This window comes from Rhipicephalus sanguineus, chromosome 9 (assembly GCF_013339695.2).
Source record: "Rhipicephalus sanguineus isolate Rsan-2018 chromosome 9, BIME_Rsan_1.4, whole genome shotgun sequence".
Taxonomy (NCBI): Eukaryota; Metazoa; Arthropoda; class Arachnida; order Ixodida; family Ixodidae; genus Rhipicephalus; species Rhipicephalus sanguineus.
The window spans coordinates 3,008,654-3,027,714 of NC_051184.2; the positions used below are offsets into that span (position 1 = coordinate 3,008,654).

At 49.8% G+C, this 19,061-nt stretch overlaps 3 protein-coding genes across 3 annotated transcripts; all 3 read right to left on the reverse strand.

The window, feature by feature from the left end:
- Positions 1–220: 220 nt before the first annotated feature.
- On the reverse strand, positions 221–1,883 carry LOC125759778 (uncharacterized). Its single transcript, XM_049418868.1, has 2 exons — positions 1,648–1,883; positions 221–512 (listed from the first exon to the last, which is right to left on the reverse strand). The coding sequence occupies exons 1-2, from the start codon at positions 1,863–1,865 to the stop codon at positions 353–355; spliced, it is 378 nt and encodes a 125-aa protein (XP_049274825.1). The 5' UTR covers positions 1,866–1,883; the 3' UTR covers positions 221–352.
- A 1,147-nt stretch (positions 1,884–3,030) lies between these two features.
- LOC119404059 (uncharacterized) lies at positions 3,031–5,636 on the reverse strand. The gene is made up of 3 exons (XM_049419335.1): positions 5,419–5,636; positions 3,151–3,299; positions 3,031–3,071 (listed from the first exon to the last, which is right to left on the reverse strand). The coding sequence occupies exons 1-3, from the start codon at positions 5,616–5,618 to the stop codon at positions 3,031–3,033; spliced, it is 390 nt and encodes a 129-aa protein (XP_049275292.1). The 5' UTR covers positions 5,619–5,636.
- A 2,114-nt stretch (positions 5,637–7,750) lies between these two features.
- LOC119404295 (carboxylesterase 4A-like) lies at positions 7,751–11,739 on the reverse strand. The gene is made up of 4 exons (XM_037670851.1): positions 11,570–11,739; positions 9,932–10,131; positions 8,942–9,142; positions 7,751–8,100 (listed from the first exon to the last, which is right to left on the reverse strand). Exons 1-4 carry the CDS (start codon positions 11,737–11,739, stop codon positions 7,751–7,753), a joined length of 921 nt encoding a protein of 306 aa, XP_037526779.1.
- Positions 11,740–19,061: the final 7,322 nt, after the last annotated feature.

Here is a 19,061-nt window from a genome sequence, read left to right on the forward strand (position 1 = left end):
TGTTTATCACTGGCTTCAAACCCCGACAACTATGTTGACTGCTACGTGTCGCTTTTTGTCATCATCAAAAGCATGAAAAAACTGCGGTGCTAAAAGTGAGAGTGCTTATATACGTACTACTACGTACTAGAGCAACACAAAATTACGTTATCAGCAAGACAATAACAGAGCGAGAATGCCAGATATCACATTCTCGCTTGAAAACTATAGGCAGCGTCTCTGCAGATCTATTGTGCGTATCAGTAAAACGTTTTTTCCTCGTCGTTCGAGCGTGCGTGCCAACTGTACATATGACGACAGCGTCTGTTGTACAAACGCGGCTGCCTCCCTCGGTACTGTAGCGTGATGAAGTTCAGTATAAATAGTGGACAAACGGCCGTGTCCTGTTGCAGATCTCATTGGCCGCCTCGGCGATGGTATCCTCGCTGGAGTTGAGCGAGAGAGCGCTTCGTGACACACCACCTCGCTCGTACACCGGCCACGGCAAGCCGCTTCTCAGCGGTGGCACTGCACTGAAAAAAAAAAAAAGAAGCAGGGTTAAAACCCGCTGGCATTAGTATTCCTTACAAGGAGGACAAATACAATTAATACAGAAAGTGCTGCGCACCCAGGTGGAAGACGCAGAACACCGTGAATTTACGCGTTTTACCCTAGTAAGACAGTTCTCTTTGATTGCGATAGCGATATATACACTACAGGTCACACACTAAGCAAAAATATGCCGTTGACACTGGACATTGGTGTGGTCTTCCATGCAAGGTCCATGTGCGTAGAGATCACTGGCGGATCCAGAGGGGTGGTCCGGATGTCCTGAGTACTTCCTACTCTCCCCCCCCCCCCCTATTTTTTTAAATGTATAAGCTGAGTACGCGTGTGGAGGCCCCATACTCAGCATTAGGTATTAGACTACCCGTAAGCTGACCACTTCTCCCGTCCCCTCAGACAGGGGAGGGGTTCAACATGCCGGCCTGACATGAGGGCTGATGCAGTCCTGGTACAGCCCTGATGTGAGCCGGGCATACTTCTTCCTGTTCACAAATCTGAATAGAAGCCAGAAAGGTGACCGTTTCGACGGCCGTTCGCGCCACCCAATGGGCTGTCGCAGAGTCTTTGAGAGGGGTCACGTCAGCCGACTTTCAGGGAGCCTTTGCAGCTCGGGAATTGCGTTGTACCCTGTGTATTGACGCCCAATTAAAGAAACTATTTTGAAGAACTTAAGTAGTGCGTTCACGTGGGATGAAGAAGTTCGTCTTGCTAAACCAAGTCTCATTACTTCACGGAAAGGCCCTAGACCCTGTATATTTGAGCATCGACCAGACCTTGCCTCAGCATGAGGCCCCATTCACACTAAAAAAGAGGGAATTATAGCTTCACAAATCAATAAAGTGACAGACCGAAAATAACTTAATCGTCCCGAGGCCACATATGGAAAGAGTCAACAGGAATATAAATAACGAGCAAAAAGACTGCACGCTTCATACTGAAGAGATGAGCAAAAAAGCGTTTAATTAATTGCTGACCACATAAGCATACTTTTGCTCGGGTGTACACGCGATTCTACAGTATCTAACTGCATATGTAACTATACGCAACTGCTGGCTATATATTGTGATAAGTTACTGTCATAACAGTTGCGTGTCATAGTACCCTGTCTTGAAGAATGTGGCGACATCGTCGAGCGTGAGTGGAGGGTCGAAGAGGGCACCGGCGTCGGCTGTCACGTAGTGGTGCACGGTGGCGTTCTTCAGCACCGCCACGTCGGCCATGGCGCGCGAGGCGCACGTCGTCCACAGGTGCGCCATGTCGTCTTCCAGTTGCTGCTCCGTCATACCTCTCAGCAACTCCGCCGACTCAGTGCGGTTCATGCCGCCCCGGATGGTGCACTCCCGCTCCTGCAGGGTACACGGATGTAAGACGGAAAGGCGGGCTAGTTGGTTTGAATTAATTCTTGATCAATATGCGCACGCTAAATGACGACAAAATGAAGAAGACGAGAAAACGCCCTTGATCGGACGTGGGGTTCAAGCAGGTAAGTGTGGTCGAGTGTCATTTTGTGCCATCGATACTCTGCCAGAAAAACATCGAAGGGGGGGGGGGGGGGCATGGGCCCGGTGTCACCCCTTGGCTACGCCACTGGTTACATCTTTGCGACTACAGTCGCACAACTGAAAAAAACAAGCAGCGAGCGACTGAGCCAAGCGGTCGCTATGCGACCAAAGCTGCCATTTAGTCAGCGCTTGTGATGTCGTTGCGTATTCCTTCTTTGTCCAGTTTTATTCGCGCTGGGCTTCTGAAGAAAACATTTACGAGTCGCTTTGCGACTAACTTGGTCGCTCAACCGGTTCTATAGTCGCAGATGTGAACAAGCCTTTACGAGTTGACGTTGTAAGAACTTTCAAGCAGCACTAACGTTGTATCAACGTTTCTGTATGTGTAGCAAGTTATTTGAAGGTCACCTAAATGTTGTAGGAACTTCCAAGCAGAACTGTAAGGACGTGGCATCGACGTCGCACGTATGCTTGCTGAAGCAAACATTATAACCACGTCTAGACAACGTTAGGAGATAGCATTACCTATAGCAGCAAAGCGCGCTACTAAAGGCATTATAAAAGAAAAGAAAGCGAGTATAGTCGTTCGATTGATATTGAATGAAAAACTCACGCTGTTCCTTGTGCATTAGCCTAAAACGGCTCAAGTGCGAAAAACATCTTTTTCTTCTCAGTAGAATGTATTGACCCCACCCCCACCCCAAAATCTTTCTGCATCTAACGTGGTTTTGCATTGCCTCCGGGATTAATTGGCCCACCTTTGACTAAACATCGACGTAATCTGATAACGTCATGTCATTACGTCATCTTGATGTCGTGATGACGTCACAATTCTGGCGACCTGTGACGTCATGATGATGACTTTTTGCATCACTCGTGTTGACGCCGACAGTTACATTTTCGCTTTTGATGAGGCATCGAATTGCCTTAATAATGTTCGTGTCATAATAGCCAACATAATTTGACTAAGGCTGCGTAAGACTTAGCCGTTGGGACCAACGTTTGTGGAAATGTTGGTCCGAACTGTCACATGGCCACATATCACAAGACGCGGACAAAGAAGCGAGAACCTTGAGGAACAAACAGACGCCCCGGAGGGTACCCGCCGGGTCGGAGGCGTCGTTGAGACTCGCGGCGTACGGCAGCAGGTATTGGCGATTGAATGTCTCGCCCAGGGAAAGGTCGCTGCCCAGGACGATGTCGACGTCACCGTCGAACTTCCAGACGTCTTGTTCCGGCATTTCGTCTACCCTGCAGCACCAGCATGATGGTCAAGTGAAACAGAAAATATGTATGCAGAAACACTTCCAAAGTGATCATGCTTAGTTGGGCGAGTTTATATATTTCAGATTTAAGCCAGAGATACAGCCCCGATTCACAGCTATGCAGAATTTATTCATCGCAACCGCGCCCAATGTATTTTTTCACGGTCCATAACAAACGAAAGAAAAATGATAAAAGATAGCGAACCGTTAAAAAAAAAATAAACAGGTGGCCGTTACGATGTTCATACCGTGCGCAAAAACATAAAAAAGAGCAACGATAAAAAAACAGAAAAATCTGCGTCTTTTGTTCGACAGAGCAGTGAGAGGCCTGCTGACACAATCCGCCCTTTTTTTTATTCACGGTGTTACGGCGCATGCGCCCTTCCCCTAGCGGGAAACGCTGTGGATCTCAGCAGGCCTTTCGATCTTGGCGGCTCCCGTTCTGGTGATTCCTGTTGTCCCGGATCTCCCCGCAAAGCTCCGCCCCCTACCAATACAAGAGGAAAGTGCACAGAAAAAAAAAAAAACAGATTGTCGTCAGCCAGTCATCCTTCCCCTTCTTTTTAAAACCATTTCTAAAGCGCTGGTCCCGATGACGTTTGAAAACATGAGAATCCGTGAAAACCTGACACAAACACAGCGCTGGCGTTTGCTAGGGATGTGTCACTGTATACGCTTTCCTCAGGTCCTCTTTGGGATGCCCTGCTTTAAGTTCCTATTAGGCTTAAAATGGCGGCTATAGGTTATAAAGATTGTTCTGGTTAATACCCTGCACGAGCGATTGGAGGAGGGGGGGGGGGCAAGAAATGAGTACGATTCGTATAGTGCAGCTACGCAATCCATCGATATCAACGGCAGGGGGCGGCGTTATCACATGCAGTGTGCTGTGAAGACCCATTGTCCTCGGCAAAATCGTATTCTGTATTGGATACATCGCCACGACATCGCTGTCAGGGGGCGCTGATTCGCTGGTTGAGTAAAGATGGGCAAGTGGTCGATCCAGTCATTGGGCACGCGACATCCTACGCCACGCAAAGCGAAACTGTCGCCGAAAGTGGCCGTCTCAGACTACGGCTCCTCGACCACAAAAAATTTGCGGTCCCTTTCGCTAACTCTAAGGAGAGAACAGGCGAAAGCGTATACATGGTAGCTCTCTCGAGGCACTTACTTTGATGCTTTCAGTCAACTGAATTCTTCCCCTTTCCCCCTACACGTCACCCGTTACTGCACTGTACCTCTGGAATCGGTCTACCTTTGACGAAGCGACGATGACATGTGAGGAGGTCATCGTGTGATGTCATCACCATGACGTCATTACGATGTATACCGAATTGCAGCGATGTGACGTCATAACACAACGCCACTGATGACGCCATCTTGTTACATGACGTCATGAGACATTTTGCCAAGGTCTCGCGACGTATCGTCAGGTCTCGCAAAATTCCCTTCACCCATAAGATATGTAAGATCTTCGCCTTAATGGGACGCTCAATAAAAACAAAACGATTTCTCTCTATAGTAAACTTGTTCATTCACGATACCAAAATCAGCCCTCTTGCCGCGAGAAAACGCTTGGTAAGCGAGAAAATGCGCAAGAAAATTCGGGTGGCGACGCCAACGTGAAGTTCCCGCCCCAGTCGCCGTGACGTCATAGATTTTGACGGCGTCTACTAGGGCCTACGTAGTTCGGTAAAAATGAAGTAAATTGTCTTCTGGGAGAGCCAGAGACTTAACATACCAAGTCTCAGGAAATTTTGATGGATCAATACAGCCAAAATACGAAAAAGAACATTGAAATCTATGACGCCACCACCGGAGATATAGGCGGTAAATTTAAAAGTGAGACTTTTCACTGATTTTCTCTTCTATAATAATAATATCTGGGGGTTAAAGTCCCAAAACCACGATATGATTATGAGGGACGCCGTAGTGGAGGGCTCCGGAAATTTCGACCACCTGGGGTCCTTGAACGTGCGATTTTCTCTTCTGCTAATAAACGTATGGTGGTGAAACTAATGACACTTGAGTTTCCAGAGTAAAATTCATCAGTACAAGCTGATTTGGTGTTTCACTCTTGTGTCCCTCTAACAACTGCCACGACGTACCTGTACCCTTCGAGGCGGCTGGGAACGAATCGCAGCGGGATGCTGACGTGACGCACCGCCCTGAGCAGCTGCTCCTGGGAGGCCTCCTGCCTGAGGCAAGAGAGCATCGCGCTGGGATCGCCGGGTTGGCAGCCGAGGAACGTCGCAATTTTGTACAAGTATCCTCGGCCCATAGAAGGAGTGTTGAGGATGAGAGGCATTGTCGGGTACAGACCCTGCGTTAAGGTGGACAGTTGGGCACGTGGGTACGGATTCAATAACGAGGAACAGGTTGAGAAGGAAAACAGGACAGGCACTGACGGGACCAAGTTTAATCACATACGATCGGGAAAAAAAATATACGGTGGCACCAAAAACAAAGAAAGACAGAACCTGTCCCATGTCATTTGCGCTGTCCATGAGCAGCACATACACACACACACACACATACATACATACATACATACATACATACATACATACATACATACATACATACATACATACATACATACATACATACATACATACATACATACATACATACATACATACTTCCCCCCACTTCGCAGGTGTCAACTTCCAGCATAATGTTTAATTAATTTAACAGTGCGGTGCAGCACTGTGTCGAGAAACCAAAGCACCTAGTTGTCATACCCTATCATCACAAGATTTCGCACAATCTAAAAAAAAAATAGCTAAGCGTTCCGAATTTGGGTAGCTTTTACGGCTCCCAAAAAGTTGGCTAGCCTTTGTCGGCTTCATTACCGCAACGGCAAACCCAAAGGTTGCGAAAAGAAGCATAAACTGAATGTTTCTTGTACAACAGCCGTTGTATACAGCATCTCGCTTTCCTGTGGCAAACTATATATCGGACAGACGGGCCGTTGCCTTAATGATACGTAAAACGTAAAAAATGGGCAGGGTGGATGGCTAGCCATTCATTGTAAATCCTGCGGCTGCGCACCGCTCTTCAACGCATGTACAGTAATCAAAAGAATACATGACAAGCTTACCAGAGAGATTGTTGAGGCCGAGCCTATCTCATCCCTTGGTTCCGTTTGCATCAGCACTCCGTCGCTTATCATAAGTGATAAAGAACTGTCTTTTCTAAGAAATTAATTTTCTGCACATCATATGTCATGTGATATTTTCCACGGGCGATATAAGTAAGCGAGTGTGGAATTAAACATTATGTTGAAAGTTAGCGCCTGAGTTGTGTGTCCTCCTCTTGTGTCCTCGTTCATTCAGCGCTATATTTTTCGTCGTCTGCATGTACCAACAAGCCCAGATTTCAACACTGCGTAGCAGACGACGCGCAGCTTACTCCACTTCTGGCACTGATTGCGCTTGCGCCGCAATACTTCGAGCGGCGCCCGTCGTGATGCTCCGCGGAGCGCGGCCACCCGCCGCAAATAACGCAAATTTTTGCCTCTCATTATTCATAATGGCAGTGTCATAGCGAGCATTTTAGGGCCGGGGTGGGGGGAGGGGGAGCTATCCGTGCGTCGGTGCATGTCACGAGCAGCTAATTGTCCGCATACACGACTGCTGCCCTTAGGGAAATTCGGCTCTCTTCTTTCATTATACACAAATCCCAAGTAACCTTTATGCTTCCTATCGCAAAGAAATATGAAAATATTTGCGTTTCTAGTATACAGTAGAATACAAAGTCCAGCGCTTGTCCTGTATGTTCATCACTGTCTTCTTTTTATTTTCGCTGGTTTTTTTCTTTCGGACGAAAATTTAGGAAAGTTGATCATCCAGTGACTGGATGGACAAGCGCTGGACTTGCTGTACGAAAAAGCTGTACGAAGTGCCTTGTGTTTACCTCACGGTGTAAGTTCATCTGCTTTTTTCTGTTCTTTTGTGTTCTTTTCGTGTAATTATGTGATATGTAATATAATCCTCTCTCTTTTCTTGTGATTATGTCAATACTTCTTTGCGGATTATCTTTTTAAAAATTTTTCTGTTCTATGTATGGTCTCATTTCTACTGTTTTTCTACTGTTTGCTGCTCCGAGCGCGGCGTTTCGCCTGGCGCTGGCGTTTCGCCTCCCCGACTACCTTCCGTAGATCTGTGTCTAACGCCGTGTCTAACGAAAAGCTGGCGTTTCGCTGTCGCTTCGCTGGATCGGACAGACGAATTAGCCCTTCGGCGACGCTTGCTTTCATGGGCAAGCGCGCGCTGGCGTTCCAAACGTCCAGCATGCTCGGCTTATGTGTGTCAAACTTGGGACCTGCGCGACGCCAGCCTGAGACATGAGACTGCGCGACACCAACGAGAAACATGAGACCACGACAGGGTGGTCCCTTAAACTGCTTCACAGCAGAATGTATACACTTGACGCAAGTTAGGCGAAACAAAGCAAAGGCGCGCCGGAGACCTGTAGGAGCATCCGCCTGAAGTCCAGGTAGTACTCGCGAGAGATCATCGTCACGGCGAGCATGAAGGCGCCCGAACCGCGGCCCAGGGCCATCAGGGCGTCGGGGTCTCCATCCAGGGCTGCGGCGTTGCGGCGCGTCCAGTCGACGGCGACCTGCACGTCCTCGAAGGCCACGTCGTGCGCGGCGTCCGACGTGTCCGGCTTGAAGAAGCCCATCACACCGAGCCGGTGGTTCACGGACACGACCACGGAGTCGGCCAGCGCCGCCAGCTCGGTCCAGTCGTGGTCGCTGTTGGAGCCGGTTTCAAACCACTCGCCTGCGCAGTGGCACGTGCCGTACTTTTCAATGGTGTTCCTGTTAATATTGAACCGGGAACTAAAGCCTCGTATTCCTCGCGCCCAGCGTATACTTTCCGAAAGCACACGCAGGGATTGCTCCAGTGCAGTCATACTTGCGATATACAGGGTGTTTCAGCTAACTATAGCACCAAGTATTAAAAAAAAATAGAAAGGCGCTACACGTCTCAATTAGCGCAGTATTGTTCTGAGCCATATAGAACACGTCAGAATACTTTTTTCCAATCCGCCAAGCTCGATAATTAACAAAGATTGGTTAATGAACTTTTGAAATAGTAACTCCAGCGAAAAAACTTCCCCACGTAGGAGTAGCCGGGCGCCACCCGGCTACTCCTACGTGGGGACCGGCAGGTCTAGACTAATGGCCCTGTCGCGGGCGCACTGGACGGCCAGTACTTGGTCTTGAAGGTTTGGGCTGCGCACAAGCGCATCCCACTCGGCCTTGCTGTAAGTCGAGCCGAGCGGCCCGCACTCCAAAAGCATGTGTGCTAACGTAGCGGCCTGCCCGCAAGCGGTGCACATGGCGTAGTCGCTTGTCAAAGGTGGGCCGACCACGGAGGCTGTGCAAAACCAGATGAGGTGTATATAAAGCTTGCAATGTCTCGGATCCTGGACGCAGTGCCAATCCACCTTCGGTGCAGAAAGTTTTCGGAGGGCGGCGGGGTAGGATCAATACGTCGACTGAGAAGAAAAAGAAAATGGCTTTCGACTTCGAGTCGACTTGGGCGAATTCATAAGAACCCCGTGAGCTGTTTTTATTATGGTGAGCGGATGACGTGGGGGAGTGCGTGCGAGGCTTGCCTGTCAGTACGACGACGACGGGCTTCTTCGGCGCCGTCGACTCGGTTACGGTGGGCGCCCAGATGGCCAGGCTGAGGCAGTTTTCGGAGCCGACCACGCTGTCGTTAAGCCACTGGGTGCACGGGGGACCGTGTTCCAGGGCCTCGTAACGCAGGCCCGGAAACTTGTACAGCGGTATGGGCATACCGAACCGATGGATGCCTGCACGCGTGTCGGGCATCAAAAAGAAAGACATATACTACACGCACGCCACTCAAATGACGCGACGACCCAATCACATGGTCGCCATGGTGTCGGGAACCTACAGGCCTGGTCTTCGAAATCATCATCATCATGATCATCATCATCAGCCCGACAACGCTCACCGCAGGGCAAAAGCCTCTCCCATGTTTTCCCAATCAACCCCGTCCTGTGCTTGCTGTGTCCACGTTATCCCCACAAACTTCTTAATCTCATCTGCCCGCCTAACTTTCTGCCTCCCCCTCGTACACTTGCCTTCTCTAGGAATCCAGTCTGTTACTCTTAATGACCAACGGTTATCTTGCCTACGCGCGACATGACCTGACCAGTGGGTCATGGGACAAACGGTTGGTCTTCTTTAAAAGTCTGCGGCATTTCTCCCTCAAAGGCGGATGCACAGAAGCCTGCACCAATGGGCGCGCACTTTAGATTGACGTCATGAGCCGGTGGCCGGTGAACCCGCCTTCGGAGATCACTGCTTATTTACATTACCGATCGCCTCTTTCGGTCGTCTGGACGGGACCTCTCCGGACTTCTTGAGCTGTATCCGACTCTAGAGGGAAACGCTGGTGCTGCAAAACACGTGCGTTGATCCAGGGAGGATGTCAAGATGGCCTTATCACATACCCTTTCACGTTCTTCGTCAGTTTTACTCCTTTTTTTTTTACTGAAGTACATATGACATACCAAAGAGCTCCCAACAAGATTCCTCTCGGCCTCTTTCGTGTTCTCGTCTAAAGTTGTGCTCACCGGCGGTGCTCTGGGCGTACGGCACGCCCAGGAAGCGCCTGACGGGGACACCCTGACTGCTGCGCACGAGCAGGCCCACCAGGGTGCCCTCCATGGTCACCACGTCGGTGTAGCGCGCCACCTTCAGCATGCGCACGCTGAGCACGAACGCCAGAGCGGACAACACTCCGGCCACCACCACGCGGTCCGCCACCATCATCCTGCGCACGCGCCATCATATGCGCAGTGAAAGTGAACACTTTGAATGTGCATGTAAGCATGTTGCGTCATGAGCTGGGGCTGTACTGTCCGTCTGTCCGTAACGAGACGCGTTGCAAAAAAAGCTGGGCGTAGCTTGCATTAGTGGCTGGCCATACGGTGTGATGCCAAGTGATGCCAAGTTCCAGCCGAGTCCAGCACAGTCGCCTCTCGCCATTTCGGCCGTATATACTAAGTCGTGGACTGCTTCAAACGAGTCGAGTACAGCAGTCTCGCTTGGAAGCGCTCCACTATTCTCGGTGAGCGGTTTCCTCATCGACAGTGCGAACCTTCGGTCTCCCCATGTCTGCGTCTAGAGCTGCGCGCCGGCGCCACGCTTCTAGTTCACTGTAGCCACGCGCCTACGTTATATAAAACGAAGGAGCGCATGTGCATTTCGTCGTGACGTTACGTCTGGCGCGACCGAGCGGTTTCGCGCGGTGTCCAGGCAGGCGGGCTGGTGGCGGAGCAGTGTGTGGGCCAGCGAAGATGGCACACAGCTGTGCAACCGGTTGCTAGACAACGCGCGGTAATGTCATTAATAGGCGGGTCGCTGTTAATGAGTGGGCCGATCATCGAGGGAGGTGCCAAAAAGTGAACGGTGGCGCATTTCCTGGCCTGCTGTATTTGCCCGCATGCTGCCAGCACATGGCTTAGCGCACTTACTTGCACAGTACCGGCAAGGGTTGCACTGGTTTACACCGGGTAGTGTTGCCTATACGGAGAGAGTAACTCTACCATAACTGATCGGGGTCGCCTGACCACAGCATGAACGACGTCATACTACCGCCGCACAATTTGAATGAAAAGGAAGGCTTCTGCTCAGCGTTGCATACGTATCGCTATAGTACTGCCAGTGTCGGTGGTTCACTGTGGGTCCAGCAGCCTACGCCGCGTGCCCCTTTGCGGTTCTATTCTGCCAGCATCACTACCGCCAGAGCCAAGGTCGGCAGCGACGTGCGTCGCTCTAGCTGTTGCGTCACACGCGATGTTTCTGCTGAGGTCACGTGACCCCCGAGCTGTTGCCGTGCACAATGGAATCTCCCACCTACACGACGGCCAATATCGCCTAGTATTGGCTATCGACGGCTCCATTGTAGCGTTGTCTATTAAGGGTTAAGAGATACCTAGTACTGGATAAGGATGCACTAAACACATGCACTAACATACAATAAGCGGGGGCGGGGGTGTCGGACCCCACCCCGAAAAAATTCTGACTACGCCCTTGCCTATATTGCTCATCCTGGGAAGTACTTATAATACACTACGGCATGGTATATGGCTTTCCATGCATCGCCCACTTTCGTTTAAAACAGAAGAAAATAAAAATAAAATAAACACAGGCTCTGTAGCGAACTCTTAGTTACAGGTATGTGCTTCCCAATAAAGAGAGAAACGTACCTGACAGTTTCTTCCTGAGAATCGCGTTCTCGGGCTGCCAACGAGTCCCCTCTGCGGTCTCCAAGCGCGTCGATGCGCGTAGCGATGACGCCATTCGCTGCGGCCCTCCCGGGAGATTTCGCAGACTCCACCTCGTGCCAGTCTATGGGATCCGTCCCGACGGACGTCATGGGAGGCTTCTTGCGAGTCTCGCAGTGCTTGCCCGCCGTAATGTTTTCGCCTTTCGCGCTTATTGGCGACCTGACTGCGCTCCCGCCGTCAATTCCAACAGCGCTGTCGGCTGACTCGCGGGACCACGCCGTCCCCGACCTCTCACGCTGCTGCTGCACCGGCTTGAGAGACGGGCACAGCGCTTGGCATCGACGTCGCTTCGACCGACATCATAAGCGACGTCGAGATCGACCTCGTGGGACGATCTTCGGCGCTCTTGTAGTCTGAATGATCGCTAAACATAGGCGACCTCGAGGGCGACCACTGGGGCGACGTACCGATCGACACGGTGTCGTGCTTCGCGGCGGGCTCAGGGGAGGGCGCTTTGCTCGCCCTGCCCGACTTGAAGATCGACTTCGGAGGTGCAATTAGCTCCTTCGAGGTCTTCGAGATTGATACGTCGTGTGGTGCAATTGAGTTCTCCGCCGATTTCCAAGGCGAAGTCGTGGTCGACCACACGTCTCGCTTCTCAACAGGCTGCGGAGTTGGCTTTTCGTTTTCCTCGGGTAACCCATCCGTCAAAATCTGAGACGTCATCCCAGTCGACGCCACGGACAGCGCTCCAACCGCCACGGAGTCTCTCTCGTCGCAAGACGTGGGCGACTTCTCGGCCGTCTTCCAAGATGTACCGGATATCACGACTTCATTATCAACGGGCTCCGCAGTCGACTTGAGGCCCGTCAGGTCCGACTTCCATTCTGACGTTTTTTCGGCTGATCTCGGACTTGACTCAGGTTCGCTTGACACAGTTCTCGTGAAGCGTCGCTCGGACTTCTCGAGCGACGCTTCACGAGAACTGTCGATTCTTGCCTCGGTCGTCGGTGACGAGCAGTCGCTAGAAAAGGCCGACCTTTCGGCCAGCTTTCGAGGCGAGGCCTCGGAATAACCCGCATCTGGTATTTCAACAGGCTTCGGGTTCGATTCCACGCCGGTCACAACCAACTTGCTCGCCCAGTCTTGTGCTGAGTTAAACCCCGTCAGCTGCTTCCGCGGCGAGTCGTCCCCGACAGCTCCCGACATATCGGCCGATGTGCTATCCCTCCTGGAGAGGCCCTGGGCAGCTTTTCCCGCTGACGGTACACCCGTGTCGGCATTGACGTCGCAAGCGTCGGATGACGTCTTCCGTGACGTTGTCTTCTTAGACGTCTCGGTCTTGGATGTGTCGACGCCGCGTCGCTTAGTGCTCGACTTTAGGAGCGATTCTTCGCTCGTTGAGGTCGAAGATTCCTCAGCTAACGTCGCGAAGCTGGAGGACGATGCGTCAGCTGGCGCGGCTTCGCGAGGCGACTTCAGCTCATTGTCGGAGGTCGTAGACATCGCTAGGGGCGAGGAGGAACGACGCCTCGAAGACTTGCGACCTGACTGCGACCTCCGAGAGCTTCCATGCTTTGACGCTTCGCGACGTCGACGCTTCGTGTTGGAAGATTCGCTCACTGCTCCTGATAAGCACATGGAAGGAAAAATAACGACATTATAGGGGCCCTGCAACGATTTTACATGTAATAATCGAATGACTTCATTAAAGGAGTTTATTGCTTCACAAATCGACTGCCGCAATTTTTTTAGAGTACGTCAAGTACGAGAGGAGTTACAGGGATTTTGCCGCACGCTTTAAGCGTTTCATCTCTCCTTTCGTACTAGCGAGCGCGCTGAAAGGTACGCAGGGTGCGGTGGGGGGGAGGGGGGTGACAAGGGGCAAGAAGCTACGTCGAACCTTGAGCGCTTTCTGTTCTTTTTTCTTCTTCGAACTTGAAGCTTACATTCAGTGTAATCACGAGCGAACGCGCGGACACGTCGCGACATCCTGCGGCGGCTGCTGTAACTATGAAGCTCACGATGCTCAAATCAGCCAACGGCCGTGGACTTTGGGTTTATGGCATCATTTGTCGAGAGAATAGCGAGATTTCCAGCTGACTTTGGCAATTAATTGTAAATTGCAGGCTGCGTGTTGAGCTATGTTTGGCTCGCATGTTCTCAGGAGCTTCGAGTACAGATCAGCAGCGTTTTCTGACCATGCTCAAAAAGTGTTTAAAGCGAAGTGCACGCTACAGAAGTGGTGAAATCTGGGCGAGTTGGAAAACGTTCATCCTCGATCAGCGCGACGATTAAATACAAGAAAACAGACACAAACATGCGCGCTGTCGATCAACTGTTGACCTAATGCAAACGACTGGTAGATATACAAACGCACTTGCACCTTCCCACATCAAGAAAAAAAATACAGAAAAACCGATTTCGCACCTAAAACAGATAAACCGCAGCGATACACGTAATCCACCGAAGAACCACCACTGCATGGGCGTGACGTGATGCACACCCGTCACGATACCGTGTACCGACGTCGCCGTGGCCGCCATATTTGGGTACTAGCACGACGAGAAGCTGACTTAATTCTGTCTTCACTACATCCCGTCTGTTACGCTGCTCCACTCACTTCAGAAAATATGCAGTTTTAGAATAGCGTACGCAAAGATAGCGTTTGTTGCGTACGCCCGATATTTCTGTCACTTAACGGGGGCCCGCAAGAGGATAGCGCACGACGCATGTGCAGTGGCGAGAAACGCTAACGCAAAGCTTTGCTTATGCTATGCTAAAACTTCCTAATCAATAGGGGCTTTTAGCTTGTACGTATACTTTTTTACGTTACCGTGTTACCGGATACCGGATGGAATCCGGTATCCTTTACGGAGATGGCCTTTACGGAACGTAGATTTGCTTTCACGGAACGTAAACTACTCGCCAGATACGTTTTACGTTTGCGGCCATTGCTCGCGAATTCATATTCGTTCGTGGCTACTCGCAATATCCGCTTTTCGGAGACTCCAGCTGCCGAGTCAAAATAAGCCGGCGTGCGAACGCCAATTACGACCACGTTGTTTGATAAAGATTACCGAAGCTAGAGTGACCTAGAATACCGAAGCCGTAAACGTGACAGGCCCGAAAGCCCCTAAGAGGGCGGATAGGTGATGCCAATCTAGCGGGCCCGAGATGTACCAAGCAAGCATAAAATTGTTCTTGTAGAAACGTGGTGCATTCTACTTCTAGTGTAAATGCCTTGCAGCGGCGTAATTACGAATGAGTTGCCTTTTTAATCCGTTTTTCCCTCAAAAACACTAGGCGAAAACAAACGTGTCCATGATTGTGGTTTCACGAAGCGTCACTAGATGTCGGCACCCTCATTCGGTAACCCGGTATTCCTACACCCCCTAGCTATACCGGGATGCCGTACACGTTAAAAACATCTATTGAAATTTTGCCGCAGCGGCGATTGAATCTTATCTAAATTTAGTTTGAATGCAGTTATCATCATTTAGTGGTTTGCGCAAACGTAAATGTATACATTTACGTACGTACGTAAACGTTTACGTATGGGAAGCTAAACCTTTTCTAAAACATGCGTTCCGGTAACACGGTAAACGCAATCCGGTATTACGGTAATACGGTAAGGCAAAAAGGTATACGTACAAGCTAAAAGCTCCTAATCCATCAAAGTACGAATGTGATCATGGGTAAATATGTGTTGGCACATATTCAGACAATGCCCAGAAAACACTAAGTCCTGCGTATGTGTCATATTCACTATCAACGGATGTCACTGAAACCACCATGTTGGAGGACCACATGTGGTAGGATACAAGGCTTGTGAAGTCGCGTTATGAGTACATCAGTTATCAGTATATCACATGCAGGTTCTTTCTTTATTGAAGCACAGCGACCAACAACTTTGCGGCCACGTTGTCGTTATTAAAGCAGGTTAACCGCAACGTGCTTATGCTGTCTTTACGTCATCAAAGCCGCCATGCTGGAGTACCAGTACGTCGTGAAGCAGCGTACACGACGTCACGCGCAAGCTATTTATACCCTGATCGTCTTCGTGCCGATGCACCACCGAAGCCGAAAATCGCAAAATTCGTATCAAATGAATCTCGACAGATAAACACGTACCGCGATCTTGCCTTGAGGTGCCGGTATCATCCTGTTCTCCGCCGGTCACGTGCTTGCTCTGGGAGACTTCCTTCGGCGCCTCGTCAGACATAGTCTTAGCACAGCGTCTATGACTCCACGGCGACACAGTTTACAGCGCGGACCTTCAGCTGTCGCGTCAGCCGAGGCTGGGCTGACGCCGTGTACGTCTGGACAGCTAAACAGGTCGACGTGAACGCCGCCGGAAAAGCTTAACGTGGTCTCAGAATGCGCAGTGAAGTCGGGTGGCTTCTCGCACCTCAATTCAGCTGCTTCTTTCCTCTTCTTCTGGTTCCCGTGTAAGATTCTTGCTGGTGTTGTACGTTAGTGAAATTACGCAACCCGCCTCACGGCATCGGTTATGAATTGACCGATATACAACGCGTTAAAGGGGCACTAAAGAGAAACACGATTTTTCTCATATAAGTAAATTACAATTTCACAATGCCGAAAGCACCACTCTGCAATTGACTGCGAACGTCGAATTAATTTCATGATGATGATAATGATATCCTCCCTCTGATGGCGCTCACCCACAAAGGGGGATGGGCCAAGAACCGGGCGGCATGATTTTTAAAGGTAAAGACCTATGAAGCTAAAAACAAACACTGAACGTTTAGACTAAAAATAAACCATTTAATAAATGAAAATGCTAAACGAGCAATTGGTCAGACTACCAGATGGGATTTATGACGTACATACTGACGGTTTCGGAACCAATAATATGAATAAATAAATATATACTAACACGATAATTTTTTTGTTTCATTTATGTAGTCTAATGAGCGTCTCGTGAAAGCATAGGCTTACGCCCTGTTCTCTCCTTAGCGTTAGCCATGGACAGAGCGTGAGAAAGGCTAGACTGCCCACCTGCAAGCAATAGCTGTATTCCAACTAGCCCTTACCTTAAAGTGGCCAAGACTCGCAATTTTCGATCGTAATCTGTGTTATGTGGGTTAATCCTTGTGTGTTCACAAACAAGATGGCGAAATTTGAGAGCATTCGGCCGTGCTCTTATTTTATGATTGCATGTTTTCAAAAAACACGCGAACGGCCCGAGAGTCGGGCAACACTGGCGTGCTCGCGAGCCGTGACTTATATAATAATAAATCTAATAAGGTGAACTTGTTGGCTAGTTGGTTCAACACTTGTGATGATTGATCCGCTTACGCCATGCACACGCAGCATCATATGATGATGACCATCCCATTTCCATTTTATTTTTTCTGTATAGATATTTTTTTGTGGTTGTATGTATTTATATGCGCTTTTCACCAGAATAAATTTCAGTTGATAGTCAGCGCTTCATGTGGCGTGTTGTTCGTTGCTATACGCTTCGTCCTCGTTTTTACCGCGCTGTTTCCCGATACAAAATAATAATAAGGTGTGTACTGTGGGAGCGTCTGTATTCCGGCGAACGATTTTGTCCCGTACGTGGTCAGCTGCGCGTGCAATCGAGCTATTTCAGCTATGTTCAGCTTGCTGTTGGAATTAAACTAGCATTTTCTGCGGCTGAAACAACAGCGCCGCGGCGCAGCAGCGACACGGTTACTGCGTGTGGCAAGGTGGCTGGTTTGTTAGCAGACGACGGCTCCGCTGCATGCAGCACATGCCGTCACACACGTCATAGCATGCAAAATAGCGGACGCTGGCGGCGGTGGCCGGGGTTTATAGCCGGCGACTTCTAGGGCTATTTTTGGAAACTTAAATATTATTTTGAAGTCCATTTTTCGTATATGTATAACAAAATACCCGCTACCTGTATTTTTTGCTGAAAACCGCAAATCATTGGCTAAGCGTGTCATAGATCCTTTAGCTCTTCCGTCGCTTTATTCGCCAACAAGGGTCGCTATGAAAAGAGGGTTCAACAAAAGTGTTGCGCTGGAAGGCAATTGTAAAAAGAAAGAAAATAAAATGAGACACTGTATGCAACACTGTAAAACGTTTTCGGGAGTAACAGCGCAGTTAACCCGAAAAGGGCGCTTTCCTCCCACAGGGGACCAACTGTGTGCAAAAGCTTGGACACGGCACAGTTCGTCCGTTCGCAGTTACTTCAAAAAAAAAAAAAAAGGAATACTCGTAGCAAATCAATTACTCCCCTAAAGGAGCGACCTCGACAGCTCTCTTCCTCATTCGTCGTAACAGAAGAAAGAAAATAGCATTGCTATGCAGCTAGGTTTATCGAAACAATAGCGGGTTTAGTACTGCGTATAGGCTTCCAAAGCAACGTCGAGCGAAGCCACTGCTCTTATCGAACTGGGAGTATCCACGGTGCGTCTCCTTTCGTCCCAACCCAGCTGCCCCCATTACCGCGTACGCGCAGAGCTCTGGTATATTGTATCGGTGGTGCGTCAGAGTGTAATTATTTAGCAGTGCTCCGGGCCGAATGGGGAGCGCATGCGCGCACGTGCCCAAATCCGGCGACAAACCGCCTTTTCCGGCAGAGTCTATCCCCAGTAACGCATAGCTCGGCCGCGCGAGCGTCGCGCCCAAACTTGAGCTTGGGTTCCCTATGCAGTGCCTGTAACATCTTTGCGTACGTAGCAGCGCCTCGTTTCACGTAAAACAGGTGCGCAGAACTTCTGCTCATGCGCACTGTGCGAAACGGAGCGTTCTTACGCAACGCCGTTACGGACGCTGGTACTCAGTACTAAAACTCGCTAATATTTCGTGGAAGGAGCTATTGTTTGCTGCTAATGCATTTAATCAGAATTGATTAATAGGCAAGAAAGATTTCAAATGGAATCGATGAGGTTCTCACACCTTAATCATCATAAGCTAGTTCACGTGTGCGGCCCTTAGTACCCAATTATCATCAGCGGTATAATTCATGGTCTTCCGAACCATGCCACCGGAAGGGCGGTTATTAAATGAAATCGACGTTTAATATGAGCTCTGCGCCGCCACATCGCGGCACATTGCATGGAGCATTTTACAACCGCATTTTGTAATACGTTTCAAATGCATCGTATGTTTGTTGTTTGACCTAGTGTCTGATGTGCACACTCCTGCTATGTATACAGTCTATCGAATCAGCAGTATCCATAAATAAATAAATTAATTAAATAAATTAATTAAACAAATAGCTTAGTATAAGCTGGCAGCCAAGAGGAAGCTTCGAGCATCACGCGGCCCACGCACTTTCGATCGCAATCGTACCATATATATTTATATATAAAGGAAAGCATAAAAAAAAGGAAAATCGTGGGCGCTGCATCAGGGCCCTCTGGTCTGGGCGTAGTGGCCGTGCGTCGCCCTTGAGGGCGACGACGACGTCGACAGAGCAGCGCCGGAATCGCGTAGGGCACGACAGCGCTGC

Bases quoted from the DNA above. Each gene is read 5' to 3' on its own strand.
- LOC125759778 (XM_049418868.1), bottom strand. From the start codon at position 1,865: ATGAACCGCACTGAGTCGGCGGAGTTGCTGAGAGGTATGACGGAGCAG. The intron at 513-1,647 runs GTACTATGACAC...TTTTTTTTTCAG, and splicing joins GCCACATTCTTCAAGACAGG to TGCAGTGCCACCGCTGAGAA.
- LOC119404059 (XM_049419335.1), bottom strand. From the start codon at position 5,618: ATGCCTCTCATCCTCAACACTCCTTCTATGGGCCGAGGATACTTGTAC. The intron at 3,300-5,418 runs GTACGTCGTGGC...CTGGTGCTGCAG, and splicing joins AGCCGCCTCGAAGGGTACAG to GGTAGACGAAATGCCGGAAC. The intron at 3,072-3,150 runs GTACCCTCCGGG...GCCATGTGACAG, and splicing joins CGACGCCTCCGACCCGGCGG to TTCGGACCAACATTTCCACA.
- LOC119404295 (XM_037670851.1), bottom strand. From the start codon at position 11,739: ATGACGTCCGTCGGGACGGATCCCATAGACTGGCACGAGGTGGAGTCT. The intron at 9,143-9,931 runs GTGAGCACAACT...ACACGCGTGCAG, and splicing joins GTACGCCCAGAGCACCGCCG to GCATCCATCGGTTCGGTATG. The intron at 8,101-8,941 runs GCAAGCCTCGCA...GCCACTGCGCAG, and splicing joins CGTCGTCGTCGTACTGACAG to GCGAGTGGTTTGAAACCGGC.